Source organism: Scomber japonicus, chromosome 3 (genome assembly GCF_027409825.1).
Source record: "Scomber japonicus isolate fScoJap1 chromosome 3, fScoJap1.pri, whole genome shotgun sequence".
In the NCBI taxonomy this organism is placed as follows: domain Eukaryota; kingdom Metazoa; phylum Chordata; class Actinopteri; order Scombriformes; family Scombridae; genus Scomber; species Scomber japonicus.
The window spans coordinates 9,606,074-9,622,842 of record NC_070580.1 but is presented as its reverse complement, the minus strand read 5'-3'; the positions used below and the strand labels follow the sequence as shown (position 1 = coordinate 9,622,842).

The window sequence follows — 16,769 nt, the reverse complement described above, 5'->3', positions numbered from 1 at the left end:
ACAGCTCAAATATCTGTTAGTGCATCAGCAAACACTGTGAAAATACTTTTAAATAATAATAATAATAATGATGATGTTTTTTTCTATAGCATTCTTAAAACCCAGATTAATAAGGTGCCTTACAAAATACAATACCATAACATTGGTGCAAAGATAGCAAACATAAAGAAACGAAACAAAAATTTAAAGGAACATACATTGAAAATGCAATACAAACATGGATTTTGAGAAGTGGTGAAACATGGAGAGCTCAAACAAAATATAAAAAGAACAACAGTACTACTGCCTGTTTGTACCGTGGCAAATGCAGTTCCTGTTCTTACACACACTGTAACAGATATCTGCTTAAAAAGTAGCAACAGGTCTGGACTCAGAAGAGACTCAGTGAGCTCATCAACCAGTAATTGACCAAACAAGTAAGCCAAAAAAACGTCAACCATTCCTGGCGAGTAATGATGATCCAACAATTATTATGGCAGTAGCTGCTTTTGTCATAGAAGGCAAACAGCAATGTCTGCTCTCATTGCGGTATAAACAGTATAAGCCATTGGTCGCTCTGTCCCTGACTTGCAGGGATTCAATAGGTGACATCTCTGCCTTTTGTCCAGATGCTGACCTCTGATGCTTGTCAGGTTCCTAAATGTCAACTAACAGTGGATCCTTGAAACCTTTGCAGTGATGCATGTCAGCACCAGCAGAGGGAAAATCATGCTGCACACCTGCAGTGTCTCTAAAAAGGGATGGAGAAAAAAACCCTCTGTTCCAACTGTTGATTCTATCTCACTCCAGTCCCCTGGAAAACTTTTATTTTTTAAACACTTAATCTTGACATTGACTAAATCTGTCTTTACTGCTTGGTGATATTTGGTAAAGTGGTTATTTCTGAGTGGATTTCTTGGCTGTGCTGTAACAACTTGTGTCAGGATGAGGAACGAAAGAGAGAACACTACATTCTAACAGGAGGCAGCATTTTAGTTCATGTTCATAGATATTTTGATATTTTACTTACTAGACTTTTAGACATACTGTATCTATTTATCTATCTATGAAGTGTTACGGCCACCAAAACGTACAAGTGGCTCAACTGATGATGGACATATAAAACACAGAACTTGAACTCACAATTGCCAAATTCATTTACTTGAAGACAATACAAGAATTGACCAAAGCTATAAATGCCCAAACCTAACCCAAACTGAGAGTCTGGAGGCCTGGCCAAAAAGAACAAAAGAAGAGGAAGCCCATAGGCCAGCCCAGCACGGGGCGAGAGCTCTTGTGCTCTCCCCTTTAAAGGGATTGCAGGTCCACCCACTGAGCAAGTCATGGAGATCACCTGCAGGTAAGAGGAAAAGAGAGGAGACATAGCTGAGGAGGAAAATATCTTCTCCTTAGTTCCATGAGTTTCATGTGAGAAGCTTTTTCCCCACTTACAATATCAGTTTCTTGCATGTGATTTAAAAAGACTTGATTTGCATTGTTTGAATAGCCTAAAAAAACATAATAAAATCCAGATATCAGAAATGAAAAGGATATGACAGGAGAGGTCAAGATTATCTTATACAACGGACCTCAATATGAAACTAAGTTTGACAAAATTTAGAAAATGAAATGGGAATAAGGAACAAAGAATAGTACACCATTCAGCAGACAACAAAAAGCAATAACCAATCCAAAGAAAGATTTATATTTTAAAAAATAGATATCATGAGTTAAATGAGACAACAACTTTTTCTCCATGTGTGTACACCAGGATATCTGAGGGAATAGTGGCCATGTTTCAGTCTGTAAACAGGAAGAGGTAGATCATCAACCTGTCTGGGATTATAAGAATGAATTTGAGAATTAAGTATTATATTAAATCAGTTATTCCAGAAGTCTTGCTCCCTTTTTATTTCCCCTTCACTGTAATTTATTGTGGCACAAATATCTTTGAAGATCAAATTAAAATTGAAGACTCATTTTCAAAGTCCTAGTTAACAATTAAGTTGTGAATAGATTTGTTTTGTTGCTGTTGTTTCATTACTGGACCATTAGGTTGAGGATTTTATCTGTACTGTGGTTATGGTGGACCCTAGGAGGGGTTGGCATCATGTGGATGGAAAGTAAAGTACACTAATCAAGTACTTTACTTGCTGAACTTTTTAAGTACACTACTTGTAGTTCCATTATTATTATTATGGTGTTTCCCTACATTTAACAGGGTAACATAACCCCATCACATATAGCCCTTTTAACAGCTGTAGTTACATTCAAAGGTGAAGATTTTACAGACACATTTATTCTCAGGTTACACATTTAGCTTCACCATGACCAGCTCCAACCTATGAAGGCTGCTTATACTGTAATGCATTGGCAATAATATCCATTGGTCCTTGACCGCTAGAACTCCACCAGGTATGCACGAGCCTTCTGGAGACGCTCAAGGCGACACTGCAGAGCAGCCCTTTTGTGGCCAATGTCATAATCCTCCTTCAGCAAAAACTCCATGTTCTCCTTGTCCTGAAGCACCTGCAGCATCTCTCTCTGCAGCTGGGCAGCAGACTCCTGCAACATCTGGTACCGGATCACAAGTGGGATCTGGTCAGCCAGGCGCTGGCTGGCAATCTGAAGGAGGGAAAAGGAAGAATGTCAGACAGAAGTTATGGGAAGTGACAGAATTGTTCAATGTCATCATCTCATCAAATTTTGTTCAATACTTACTTACATACTGTTTATGACCAAAAACATGGCAAGGTGGTAAAACGAAACACATGGTCATATGTTGCTATAGTGTGTATAATGTTGTTTTATTTAAAAAGAATGTAATGAAATATGTAATTACTGAAAACTCACTGTAATGATCCCCATGACAAGACTTTACAAACACTTCAAATATGTCTCAAAGTATCATTGTGAAACACATCATGTTGTCTTATATGTTCTATTAGAATCATGTTGATAAAGAGTTAAGTGATTTTTTGTTGTTATCTTAATAAAAAACAGTTGCATGCCAAATGTTGACTCTGTGTGTTTCTGTAAAAAATATGCATATGTCTTGTATTAACTATGATTCTTGATGTTTGTATTGATTGATTATGTATCTTTTAATATCAGGATTATTCTGAAAGTGACACATTGTTAGGATGTAAAATACATCTGGGTCAGACATGACACTGATTGGACCATTTTAGGGAGTAGAACATGTCAGAGCATGAATCTAGACGTATAGGATGTATAGCGGCAGAATTCACACTGTACACCTAAACTTCAGCAGAATCACTGTTTAGGCCCATTGATGGTAACAACATATTTCAGTGCTACTGAAACACAACTGATGACCAGGTAACGTCCAGGATGTCAGCACAACATTAATTTCAGAACTGTTTTTGAACCATAGCGAGACGTTTTGATGGGACATTCTGATATCGGTCATTCAGAGTCTCAATGTTTGCTGGGGTCATAAATTTAAATAATGAATAAAATTACCTCTGCTGTGCGGTGTCATTCATACATACAATGATGCAGTCCCTCTCTCAAATCAGAGACTGAAGAAGACACAAAGGTATCATTCCTGCCTCTGTGTGATGATTACAGCTGTTAAATATCATCCAGCATAATGCATTTCTGAACTCTGGGTCAATCATGTAAATGAGTATTGATATTGTTTGTAAGAATCTTTGTGAAAATTATGTTTAACTGTCATGTCAATTTGCAGTGTATTAAATGAGTAGATCTGTGTGTGCCAGCTGAAGCCCTGGGTCTGTATGTGCCAAAAGACATGGTTGAAGGTTTTATCACAGGCACAATTTCCTACCAAAATTGAAAGCAATGAAGGCATCAAAATTCCACTGCACCTAATTTGCATAAATATTCCCAGGAATTACCAACAGGCACAGACACAACAAAATATATATATATATGGAGAGAGACTGATTTACAGCTGATGAAAATTGTTTTGTTTTTAACGAATCATTACCTTTAAAAAAGGACTTACTTTGTAATAAGATTTAAGATGCAACTTTAGCTGCTGCAGTGTGGCATGGTAATCAAAGATTTGGATTGCATTATACTCTTCCTCTTCTTCCTCCTCCTCTTCTCTCCTCTTCTCCGCAGTCAAACTGGTGCTGTAGGTCCTGTCCTGAGAGTAAACGATCAGCTCCATCTTGAACTGAGTTCTCAGTGTGGACTCTGCTATGGACTCCTTTTCTTGCTTAATGGCTTCGATCTTTGCCTACAAAATAAAATTCTGGTCAGTCTCAATGTTGTGGGGACAAAGTTTATCAAACAACTCAATATAAATTTCATTGAAGATGGCTACCTTGGCTGTTTTCAGAAGGTTGGGAAATCCAGTGAAATTACTTTGGGCCAGGTTTAAGAATGCTTTTCTAACAACATCTGGAGGAAATGGGAACACAACAAGATACAGATGCTTGGTCTCCAACTATGTACATGAATCTACACTATCAGCAGAAAATTGGGTAAATCTGTAATTTATTCCATCACATACCTCCTATATCTTTGAGTTTCTTGATAGCTGGTTCTTCCAGCTGTTTAATCTGCTGTTTGACCATGAGCTCAAAGGTCTTGTAGTTGATGAAGCCTGGCAGTTCTCTTCCACGGTATGTCTCTTCATATTCTTCCACCTCTGTCTCAATTCTGTCATTAACTACAACACACAAATGTAAATTACAGGGTCTTGCTGCTGTGAGAATAATCCATTGTTAATGGACAGCTGTAGACCAGATACATCAAAGCACTCACATTTTGCTCCTGAGTGCTCTAGGTGGTTGTTCCATTTCCCAAACTCTCTTCTGAGTGTAGAAAAGACATTGATCCTTTCTCCACACTTGAGTTCCTCACCTGTAGTCAGACTGAGGGCATCCTGATTGAAAGCTGACACTTTCTGGAGCCCATTAGAAAACAAAAACAGTTGTTTACAGGTGTTTTGTTGTTTCTTTAAAATTACTTTTGTATGAACTAATATATATTTGTGGTGAGCATTTGTCTTTTGCCAGGTAAATGTAAGGTAAAGTGAGGGAACTCACATCAATAAGGAAGGCAAGTCTGTCGGCTGCGTCAGATGGAGGTCCAGTGCCATATTTCTCCAGCTCTGTCTGAGTCTGTTCTAGTTTCTCTTCTATCTGCTCTCCCAGTCGAGGCAGAGACCTCTGCAAACCACACAGGGGTCAAAACTTTTAACACTTCAAGGTTTCCAGTTATAATTTACACCGTAAACTGCGTAGATTAAAAAAAAATCACCTCAATATGATGCACCAGCTCCAGGGTGAGTTTCTCAGCCAGTTTCGGAACAGTGGCAAGACCATCATTGTAAAGAGTGCTACAGAATAAATGAAAAGCTGCTGCCAAAAAACTGCCAAACATTTAACACAGAAATATTTGTATAAATACCAACAGAGAATGAACTTACTGGAAATACACGTGATCTTTGAAGTAAGCTTTCTCTCTTTCTATTGCTTCAGTAAGAGACACCTTCTCTGTGATCTCCTTCTGACCTCTGCACTTGACGATCATGTAGCCCTTCTTCAGGTGGATGATCTCATTATGGGCAATACCAATCACTGTCTCTTCTGTGCCTTTGTCCACCAGATCAGGTTTGGTCAAGATACCTGAGGGAGAAAGAGTACACTTCCTAAGAGTTGAGTAACTTATTGTGACAGCCAAGTGGCCAAAATCAGTTCTACTTACCCAAAGTCCTCTCTCCATCAGGATCCACTTGCTGTGCCATCTTCAAAGCCTCTGTGGTTGCTATGTCCACGTTGCATGGAACAACCACCAAGCTGATGGTCTCTTGTTTTGTGATGAACTTCTGGATCAGTCTCTTTATCTGAAAGTATCCATTCATGTTGTGTGAAGTAAGTTGCACATCTGTCAAATGACTTTCAAGACTGAGTCTTTTCTGTTCACATGATGAGTGAATTACAAAACTTAAAGTCTGTAATTGTGCTAATGGGCTAAAGGAAAGGAGATATTGTGTCCAGAACACAGCCCTGGGTTTGAGATACCTGTTTCCTAAATTCCTGCTGGTACCCCAGACAATGAATGTTAATGGTTGGTGATCTCAGTTCTATATACATTACAATTTAAAAACTTACCAGTAAAGTGTCATTCCACAAAGAGTGTCCTTGTTAATCTGGAAAATCCACAGACCTCACTGTCTAAACTTTTCATTGGAACAACTTTCTGATGTGTTTTGGGGATCATTGAGAGTAAAAGGGACAATGAACAAGCACACCTGATCTCCAATGTTCTCTGGTTGTCCCTTCACAGCCACTCTGGTGATGCCGGGCAGGTCAATGAGGGTCAGGTCTGGAACATCAGGAGAGGCGATCTCCAGACTGATGAGGTCATCACTGATCCCAACTCCAACTCCGGCCATTTCATCCTGAGCTGTTGATGGGATATGATGAATGATGGTCACAAATAATGGAAGGGTTGAACTTAAATAAAATTCGTTCAACCAAATTTTTATTTGTGATATTTCAGAATGTGGTCTTTAATACCTTCGCGAATCTTTTTCTCCACATCTTCAGGGTCTTCTATCTCTTCCTCATGATCTTGGTAGCTTATCTTTCCAAACCACTCCTCCCCCTCTTTCATTCTTTTCATCTTCAGTTCGAGAGGACATCTTGTCACAATGCCTGAATTAAAGATGAGTCAATGACAAAAAACTCAAAGTGAAATCAAAAGTTTTACAATTAGAATATCAATAGTTACAGTTCAACATAATGAATAAGTAATGTTATACATATATATATCTATAACTATATCTATATAGTATACATAACACATGTTTCTATTCATGTGCAGGCTACCATATTGGCAATCTGGGCAAGTGCCTCAAGCAGAAAGGGTTAGAGTTAGGGTCAATGACTTTTGTCGGGCTCTACAGAAATATGACACAAGGCTTGAGTTATAGTGAATTATAGTCACTGTCAGAAAATGAGTATGTCCAAAGCAAGATATAATATAAAAGTTGTTTGGGGGACATGCCCACAATATCCTGGTTTTGGTTTTACTTGATTGGTCATGTCTTTTAACATCCAAACTTACTGCATTATTTTAGACTCATCCATCTACACGATCACTGAGTTTCCTGACTTTGTCACACTTGATTCATTGGTTTCTGTAAATAATTAAATTTTATATATTTAATAATTGTTTCATTTGTTGACTTGACATCTTTTGTGTGTTTTCTTTCCTTCTTTGTCTGAAATGTGAGCCAGTTCATGACAGTAATACAACACTGCCTTGTGGCATTTTTGCTGGCTTGTAGCCTACAAGGGCACAGTGCCCAATAGCCAACACCATCTGTTGTAAAACCAGTCTTACAGGATCACCTTCTCCTTTTTGACAATGACATGCTATTCTAATAATTGAGAAATTACATAGATAGATAGATAGATAGATAGATAGATAGATAGATAGATAGATAGAAGTGGGTAACACAGTGGCAAACTTACCACTTCCTCTTGGTAGAGCCACCCCTGACAGCGCCTCTAACACGGAGCTCTTCCCCGAACTTTGGTCTCCAATCACCGCGATAGCGGGCAGTGCCAAGTCCTTCTCTACACCCAGAGAACGAAGAGAGTCAATGAGGTCAATGCAGGGACGCACCTTCTCCTCATACTGTTGGTTCAGAGAGTTCATGATGGTGATTTATTTGTTTGCTGTAAATCTAAAAATTTAATGGTCTTTAAAAAGTAACTGCCAGTAATATGACAGTTCGCACTGATGAGTTCAGTCCCTAACGCGCATCTGATGCAGGGTAAACTTGGAAACACCTATGGAACTGATGCCACACCTCCTCACCTACTACGGGAAAATGATTAATGTTACATCATGATATGTTACAAATATTTAAAAGTATTATATGACTTTTGTTTTTCTGTTTTTTACACTACAATATCAGAAAACAAATGTAATACACCTGTTTGATTAACATTCACTTGAAACGTGAATATATGGAGGGTTTAATGAGCTGAAACTAAATAAATACAGAAATAATTACAACATTATATGCATACAACATCACCAAGGTATTTCAATGAGGGGAGACTAGCAAATGAAGCAAAAAGAGATGTTTATTATGCAGATGATGTTAATGATTAGGTATTTTCAAAAGTCTTTGGTGCTTGGACTCTATGAATGACTTCTGCTGAGACTGATGAGGTTGATGAAGGTATGCACTGATGCATCTGTGAAGACTGGGCAGTGATCAGGTATGAGTCACACAAAACAGCACCAGGAAGGCACTAAAGCAGAGAGAGAAATAAAACATTTAAATATGAGGCTGATAATAAAGGTGTGTCAGTGTGCTATTGGTTAAATGTGATCAGGTGATGTGAACAGCTGATGTCTTAATTGACGCCCTGGGAAATGACAACCAGGAAATTATGAGTGAACTGGGCGAAGGTTCAGTATGACAGAGGGAAGAGATATAAAACTATGGACATGAGCATGCAAACACATAGTCGCTAAGCTTCACAAGTAGTATCAGAATAGGTATAACACTGTATTTAGGCATACATATTGTATTTTTCCATTGCAGTTTCATTAAAAAAGTCTGCACTGCATCACATTACCATGCACAAATAATATAACCCTGCAAAAATGAAGGTGGACACCAGTGCAATTAATCCACACACAGAACATATGACAGATCTTTATGAATGAGAGTAATTGGAAATCTCAGTGGTCATTTGAAGTCATGTCCACTGTAATAACACCAATAAATCGAAAGCAGGAGTATAAACTGTAAGAAATGACTACTACTACTACTACTACTGCACATCTGTTTTTAATTCTTACAACTTTTAATATTCATTATTTGGTGTGTCACAACATTCATCTCATTCCCAGACCAAATCACTAATCACAGACTTTTTCAGGACTTTATTTTTATTTTTATTTCAAACATGTGAATGAAAACAAAATAAAATATATCAGCAAGAAGCAACAAGATAAAACATATAAATGTAAAAAAAAAACCCAAAACAAACAAAATCATCAGCAATCTCACAGTAACAAATAATGCAAGGAAAGAAATTTAAAAAGGAATGATATGTTCAAAAAGGAGAAGGGAGAAGATAAAACCTTTTCCAGTCCTATCTCTCACCCCTTTTTCTTTCTTTTTTGCTTTTATTATATCATGACCAAATTGTCTTCCTCCTTTTTCTTGCTCTGGCTCACTGCTACCATTGATCTTTTCATGGGTGTTATCAGATTCATCTTCATCATTGACTCTATACTCGACTACTTTTCTTTTGTAAAGGCTTAGATACCTAGAAAATAAGTTTAATGTCAACCTGAACAAACAGTGATGCAAACCAAATTTTGAGAGCCTAAATGTCAATATCAGACTCACCTAAGGTGGCTTTCTCAAGGTTAAGAAAACCAGTGAAGCTACTGAATCCACATGAATTTCTCTCCTCAGATTGATGACATACATTGAACACACTGTTATATAGCTTTCTGTTGGGATGGACGGGGGTGGTGTTTCAAAAAACGTACGTACAGAATAATAATCCCTTTTCAGCATTATCATAAACTGGAGCCCCTGCATTTACTCATCTATCCTAATAGACAAGCCATTGAAATTCCTGGAGCCAGATTATCTTTAGGAGATATTAGTATTAATTCAAGCGAAATATACACTAATTCTTCAGTAATTATGGCTCAGTTCCACTGGATTATCCCAGTAAGCCATCACTATGGAATGATCTAATTGAGTCTAATAGTTGAAAATGGACAAAACAAATATTAACCTGGACATCACAATTCCTAATTCAGATAAATAATAATCCAAGAAAGATAGATTAACTTCACACAAAGTTACACAAAGTCTAAACATACAGTAGGAATGACGCAATAACCAACCACCAACCACCACTGAAACTCAATCAGCACACCAAATAAATCATAAACTAATGACTAATAAAAATGCCTGTGGAGCTCAATTTGATAATGATATGCTCAGCTGATCATACATGCTCATCACAGATTGTTTTAGAGGCATCCTTTGTATATTTTTAACATAACCAAAAGTAACACTCAATAACTGCAAAAAACAAGAAGACACCCAAACAAACACACATAAACAACAAAAACCTTTAACATGAAGTATTTTAAGTTAGAAAAAACCTAGCACTGTAACAAATATGCTCAGCTGTTCTTCCATTTTTGGACCTTGTATGGACTTGAACTGTATATGTGTCTAGAAGTAACAACAAATGGCAGACAGAGAATATTGAATACAATTCTTGGAACATGAACATTTTGAAAGAAAAGTGTCAGAAAACATGGATATTAAATCTCTAAAATAAATGACTAATAATATGCATGAAAGAGGAATAAAGGATTCTTCATTAGTACATTTAAACGGGCTAAGCAGCTCAGCAACTTCGTTAATTACAAATCTAAGTTTAAGTCTGCACTGGAGTTGTGTTGAAGTTGTATATGTTCATACTAAACTCAGTCAGCAAAATGCGTGCCTTAGAGAGCCGATGAATGCGACCCTGATGGTTGCTTCTCGTGGTTTGTATGCCGAAGTCCTCTAGAAGCAGGGTCTCGGTTTTCTCCTTGTCCTGCAGCATCTGCATCATCGCCCTCTGCAGCTGTGCAGCAGACTTCTGCAACATCTGGTAGCGAATCACCAGTGGGATCTGATCAGCTAGACGTTGACCAGCAATCTGTGATTTGTGGGAGGAGAAAGATATAGTTCTACATTTTTTGGGTGACATTTTAAAATAAAGACTGGCATACACATTTGTCCAATGCAATGTACAAATGAGGTTTGCCTGGCTTACTATCACCTTTAACATACAGCACAGCAGGAAACATTTTACTAACTATTTGACAAACTTTCTCTTGATTCATAAATAAAAAAAACTATATTTTCCTGTCATCAAGACCAACAATGCATAATGTAGACATGAATAAAATATCACTGATAAACTATAGTTAAAACTAAAGTAATTGTTCGTAAGTGTACTATTAAATCCTTATGATCTATTCACTATTTCACTGTTTCTGAATCAATTAACTGATAAGTATTTTTTTTAGTGTTTCCTTCTGAGGGTTCTTCCCATGAGTCATCATAAACAATCACAGCCACAAATTACAGTAATTAATGAAAATGTGTATGATTTATGAAAAGTGCAACATGTAGAATTACATTTACCTGGTAATAGGATTTAAAGTGTTTCATCATCTCTTTCAAGGTGGCCCCATTTTCATTACTGCTGTGAGGGCGGCCAAACGATTTCTCCTGTTCGGCTTCTTCTCGCTTCCGTTTCCCCAACTTCTTGCTGTACGTGCTGTCCTGAGTGTAGACGATCAACTCCATTTCAAACTGAGTCCTCAGCATGTACTCTGCTTCAATCTCCCTCTCATTTACGATGGCTTCAATTTTCAACTAAAGCACATAGGAATGTGTCAGGAGCACAAGAGAAAAAAAATAACAGTAATTATCATTTCATATTTTGTGCACTTGATTCAATCATTTGTGTGTTAAATATAATGTTGCATGCTCCCAATTTAGTGCTTTTGATTTAACAGAATTGACCATTCTCTCATCCTGCATACACCTTTTCTATGGATTGCTTGGATTTACTACGGTTTTATTTCCTAATAATCCTAATAATCAAAACTAAACCCACTCTTTCTTCGACATGCATCAGCACATAAAAAAAGACTCTTCTGTATCGTTTTGCCCTAGAGGGCATTTGGTGCCCTCTACAACATAGGAAGAGGCAACATAGATAAATCGAGAGCCCTAATTAAGCAATCCAATTGCATTAATTATTGAATTGAGCACAATTTTATGATTTTCTTTTTTCATGGCCACTCTTGGGATCCATAACATTGTATACAGAGGCAGTTAATAGTAAAGATGATACCTTAGCAATTGTGATGAGGTTAGGAAACCCAACAAAGCTGCACTGTGCCAGGTTAAACAGCTCTTTCTTCACAAGTTCTAAAACACATGGAAAAAATACATGGTCAAATAAAAAAAACTGTATTGAGATGGCATCATGATATGGCATCATGATAAGACATACCTGCCACTTGCTTGAGTTTCTGGACAGCAGGTTCTTCAAGTTGTTTGATGTGCTGCTGGATCATGCCCTCAAAGGTCTTGTAGTTGATGAATCCTGGCAGTTCTCTACCACGGTACTTTCGTTCATACTGAGCTACCTCTCTCTCAATGTTCCAGTTGACTGCAATATGAATGGATTTGTGAAAGTAAAAGTAAATATAAAGTAGGTTCATGCTTGGTTAGCAGAGGTCAGTAGAGCAGAGGTCAGTAGAGCAATGAGGAACAAGTTTCAAGGTATATTATGTTACAGTTTTGGAGTATGATAGCAAATGAACCAAATACATACATGTTACTCCAGAGTTGTCTATTGTATCTTTCCAACTGGTAAACTCTTTTCTGAGTATGGAGAAGATATTGGCTCCGAATTTGAGCTCCTCCCCTGTGGTGAGGTTGATAGCGTCATGTGTAAACGCTGTCACTCTCTACATAACAGATAAAAGACATGACAATAAATGTACTGCATATCCTTTTAAATGAGGTGTCATTTGGGTTAGAAAATACAGTGTTTGTATGTTACTGATAAACTCACATCAATGAGGAAAGTGAATCTCTCAGCTGCATCAGATGGAGGTCCGTCCCCATATTTCTCCAGTTGTGCATGAGTGTGTTTTAGTTTCTCCTTTATCTGTTCTCCCAGTCGAGGCAGAGATTTCTACAAATCACATCACACAATCACAGTCTCAAAATATTAACACTTAATGTCAGCCAGGTAATTTGTAGTGAATCGTTAAGGTGAAGCTCCAAAGCTGGGGACAAGTCTGAAGATTTGACGCCCCAACACATAATCGGCTTAAAGTCTGTGTAAAGTAAGAATAAATATGTGTTCTGAGTTTGATATACCACAGAAAAGTGTGTTGTTAACTACCCTGCCAAATTTGAATGATTAAAAAAATCGCCAAATATATGAAATTAGGCTTCAAAGTTGTGTAAAAAGTTCGCTGAAATCCCACCCCCTACCAAGTGTCACCTGTCAATCAAAGTCCAGAAACATGGACGCTAGGTCTAAGAGCTTTCTGCTGCTAACCCTAATCCTAACCCTAACCCTAACTCAGCTGCTAGCTCGGCGGCTAAGTCGGCGGCTAGCTCGGCTGCTAGCTTGGCGGCTAACTCGGCTGCTAGCTCAGCAGCTAACTCAGCTAACTGGCTAACTGTAGACTGTAGTAGTAGTAGTGTGCGCTGAATGTATTTATACCTCTACAGTAGCAGGGGCGGGTTTATGCCAATCACCGCCGCGTTACGTAACGTGGCGGTGATTTTCAGAACCGCCCACTAAATCCTGAACACAGAAATCTTAAAACACAGTTTGTGAAGCCTAGCTCCACAATTTAAATCTAAATGGTTGAAATGCTTTTTACACCTTTTTTTCTTTTTTTTTTAATGTGTTTAGAAGAAAATGTCTGAATTCACTTTACACAGTCTTTAACAGTTCTTGCATAATGTATTCACCTGGATATGATGCACCAGCTCCAGGGTGAGTTTCTCAGCCAGTTTAGGGACAGTGGCAAAGCCTTCATCGTAGAGGGTTCTGAGTTCAGAATGAAATAGAAAGTTACACAACCTGTTAATGTGCAAAACATTGTTTACATGATCACGGAAAAGAATGAACTTACTTGAAATGCACATTATCATTGAAGAAGGCATTCTCTCTTTTTATTGCTTCAGTAAGAGACACCTTCTGTTTGATTTCCCTCTGACCTCTGCACTTGACAACCATGTATCCCTTCTTCAGGTGGATGACCAGATTATGAACAGTGTTAACCACTGTGTCTTCTGTGCCTTTGTCCACCAGATCAGGTTTGGTCAAGATACCTGAGAGACAGATGAATTAGAGAAGTTCTATTAAAGCCACAAAAGGACAGTAAGGCGTTGAGCTACTTAACAGCCTGGTGGCTTAAAAAAAAAAAAGAAATCCAACATATTTACCCAAAGTCCTCTCTCCATCAGGATCCACTTGCTGTGCCATCTTCAAGGCCTCTGTGGTTGCTATGTCCACGTTGCATGGAACAACCACCAAGCTGATGGTCTCTTGTCTTTTGATGTACGTCTGGATCATTAACTTTATCTGAAATTTTTAAATCATATTATATAAAATTATATGATTATAAACTGTGCAACTATCAAATAAGCAATGTGTTTTGGGCTGTTTTAATCAAATAATCAACTACATTATAACAAGACCTAAAATAAAGCCTTGTGAGTTTTAATAGGCATTACAGACCAGAGGATGAATGTGAAATCATCTCACCATTAGTGGTGTAATACATTTACGAATCATCTTAAGAAAGAAAGGTGAAGATATTTTACTCTGGATCAAAGTAGACATAAACCAATATACCCGATCTCCAATGTCCTCTGGTTGTCCCTCTACAGCCACTCTGGTGATGCCAGGCAGGTCAATGAGAGTCAGGTCTGGAACATCAGGAGAGGCGATCTCCAGACTGATGAGGGCATTACTGATTCCCGCCCCGCTACCGGCCATTGTATTTTGAGCTGGATAGAGAGAGCACAATATATGATGATTACAAAAGATGGGCAAGCTAATCACTGAAAAGCAAATTAAAACTTTAACCTTGGTTTAATTGGTAAGGGCATTTAAGAATGCTGTAGACTGTACCTTCTCTAATCTTTTTGTCCACATCAGCAGGGCATTTTATTTCTTCCTCATGGCCCCTGTAGCGTATCTTTCCACACCACTTCTCTCCCTCTTTCTTTTTCTTCATCTTCAGTTCAAGAGGACATCTTGTCACAATGCCTTTGAGTTATGGGAGAGTGAATGATGAGACAAAGTGAAACTAGTATTCTTGCTGCACAGCAACATATCTCAGACAGTACAAATAATTTCAAATAATTATTGAAGTCCAATTGAAATCACATTTAGTCATCACTTTTGCAGTCAAAAATCAAGTAAACGTGTTTTTTAAATATCACATTTGCTATCCTAACATTCACCTGTTCTCATTGTTATTCAAGCAACTACTGTACATTAAGACTTCCTCAGACTTTAATGAGCAAAGATCTCCAATTGTTTGGTATCACAAAACTAGTTAAGAAGTAACTATCATAATGCAGGTTGGTCACAAAACCAAATAATATGACAGTGGAGCAGCTTGTTGTAAAACTATAAGTGTGTGTCCACGTAATGCTTATAAAAAATGCTCACACAGGCTTAACTTGGAAGCTTGCCAACTTCAGATGCACACAACCATTATCAAGTAGTTATTTCAGCATGGGAAGTCATACAGTGAAATTCTAGTTGCTATTACACAAACAGGAAGAAAGAGAGGCTAGCAGTGCATCCACATGAAAGTCAATTTATTAACATCATTGTGATATTTATATCCTCAGGCTTTAATTATTTTATTAATGACTTATTATATGCAGACCTACTGACCTATCAGAATGTGTGAAACATTTAACCCTATATTCTCAGCATTTTGCAGCCTGTTAAAAAGGCTCTTTGAAAAAATGATGTGATTGAGTGGTAATACTTAAAGCTGTACTATTACTGATGTTTTACTTTATTCTACTGAAACATTCAACATGCCTTTGTGTTTTAATAATAAGTTGTAAATATAATTCCTTAATTGATACAGTCACTAGTAAATCAGTCCTGCAGTAAATGATGATGATTATTATTAAAGCGCCAGATTAGAAAAGTAGATCACCTGTCGGCACTTTAATGTGTCCATTTATGAATTCATGGAAATATATGAACGTTGATACTGAAAGGCAAAAGTAGGTCTTACCACTTCCTTTAGGCAAATCCACCCCTGACAGCGCCTCTAACACAGAGCTCTTCCCCGAGCTTTGGTCTCCAATAACAGCGATAGCAGGTAACCCCAGGTCCTGGTCTACACCCAGAGAACGAAGACGGTCAATGAGATCAATGCAGGGACGCACCTTCTCCTCATACTGTTGGTTCAGAGAGTTCATGATGGTGACTTGAAACCTGTAAAAAGGAAATTAAAAATGACCAAAATCCAATTTCACTCCACTGCTGCAGATAAGCAGTATGAGAATGGGCATGGACTGCAACGAAAGCAGGAAACGTAAACGTAAAACTTTATACAAGTTTCGTTTCCTTGTGTTTCATTTGCCTTGTGTTTGGGGGAGGGAGGGGAGGGGGGTGATGCCAAAGTTTCAGTGCTCTATGTGACAAATGAGTGACAGGTATTTAGGGATGGCAGTCACTGACGAGGCGTTGCGCTTATGAATGACTTCTTTGTTAAAACTGCATTCAAGGACATTGAACTCGTCTCAGGCTGCTTTATTTGAAAGTTCACAGCAACAGCCTTTAACTAGCTTTTCTTTTTCTCATTTGTTCTTTTTTTAAAAATTGTTTTATGTAAAGCACTTTGAACTGCATTTCTTTTATGAAAGGTATATACAAAATGATTATTTTATATTCTACCTGATCATTTTTGTGAATAATGAGTTCAGATAGTATTTGTAACTTTGTGGTTGTTAAACACTTACAGTGGCTCAAATACGTCACAGAGATCTTAAGATAATATTAGGTAAAACAAACACAAAACCATATTGCAACCGCTTTCTAACAGTTAAGCCATCCTTTATAAATGGTGTTCAAGTTGTAACTTTTATTCATGTTAATAAAAATCTCACAAAGATCTGTTAATAGAATAGTGCTGTCAGGTGGAAAATCTATTTTGGC

General features: G+C 37.7%; 2 protein-coding genes across 2 annotated transcripts; both read right to left on the bottom strand.

Annotated features, from left to right (window-relative positions):
- Window positions 1-2,379: 2,379 nt before the first annotated feature.
- Window positions 2,380-7,650, bottom strand: LOC128356272 (interferon-induced GTP-binding protein Mx-like). The gene is made up of 12 exons (XM_053316761.1): window positions 7,461-7,650; window positions 6,501-6,638; window positions 6,233-6,387; window positions 5,686-5,824; window positions 5,408-5,606; window positions 5,239-5,317; window positions 5,025-5,147; window positions 4,741-4,882; window positions 4,487-4,645; window positions 4,298-4,374; window positions 3,974-4,210; window positions 2,380-2,604 (listed from the first exon to the last, which is right to left on the bottom strand). Exons 1-12 carry the CDS (start codon window positions 7,645-7,647, stop codon window positions 2,380-2,382), a joined length of 1,860 nt encoding a protein of 619 aa, XP_053172736.1. The 5' UTR covers window positions 7,648-7,650.
- Window positions 7,651-10,345: 2,695 nt separating this feature from the next.
- LOC128356270 (interferon-induced GTP-binding protein Mx-like) lies at window positions 10,346-16,030 on the bottom strand. The gene is made up of 12 exons (XM_053316760.1): window positions 15,844-16,030; window positions 14,712-14,849; window positions 14,433-14,587; window positions 14,021-14,159; window positions 13,708-13,906; window positions 13,544-13,622; window positions 12,627-12,749; window positions 12,384-12,519; window positions 12,060-12,218; window positions 11,898-11,974; window positions 11,180-11,413; window positions 10,346-10,688 (listed from the first exon to the last, which is right to left on the bottom strand). The coding sequence occupies exons 1-12, from the start codon at window positions 16,028-16,030 to the stop codon at window positions 10,422-10,424; spliced, it is 1,893 nt and encodes a 630-aa protein (XP_053172735.1). The 3' UTR covers window positions 10,346-10,421.
- Window positions 16,031-16,769: the final 739 nt, after the last annotated feature.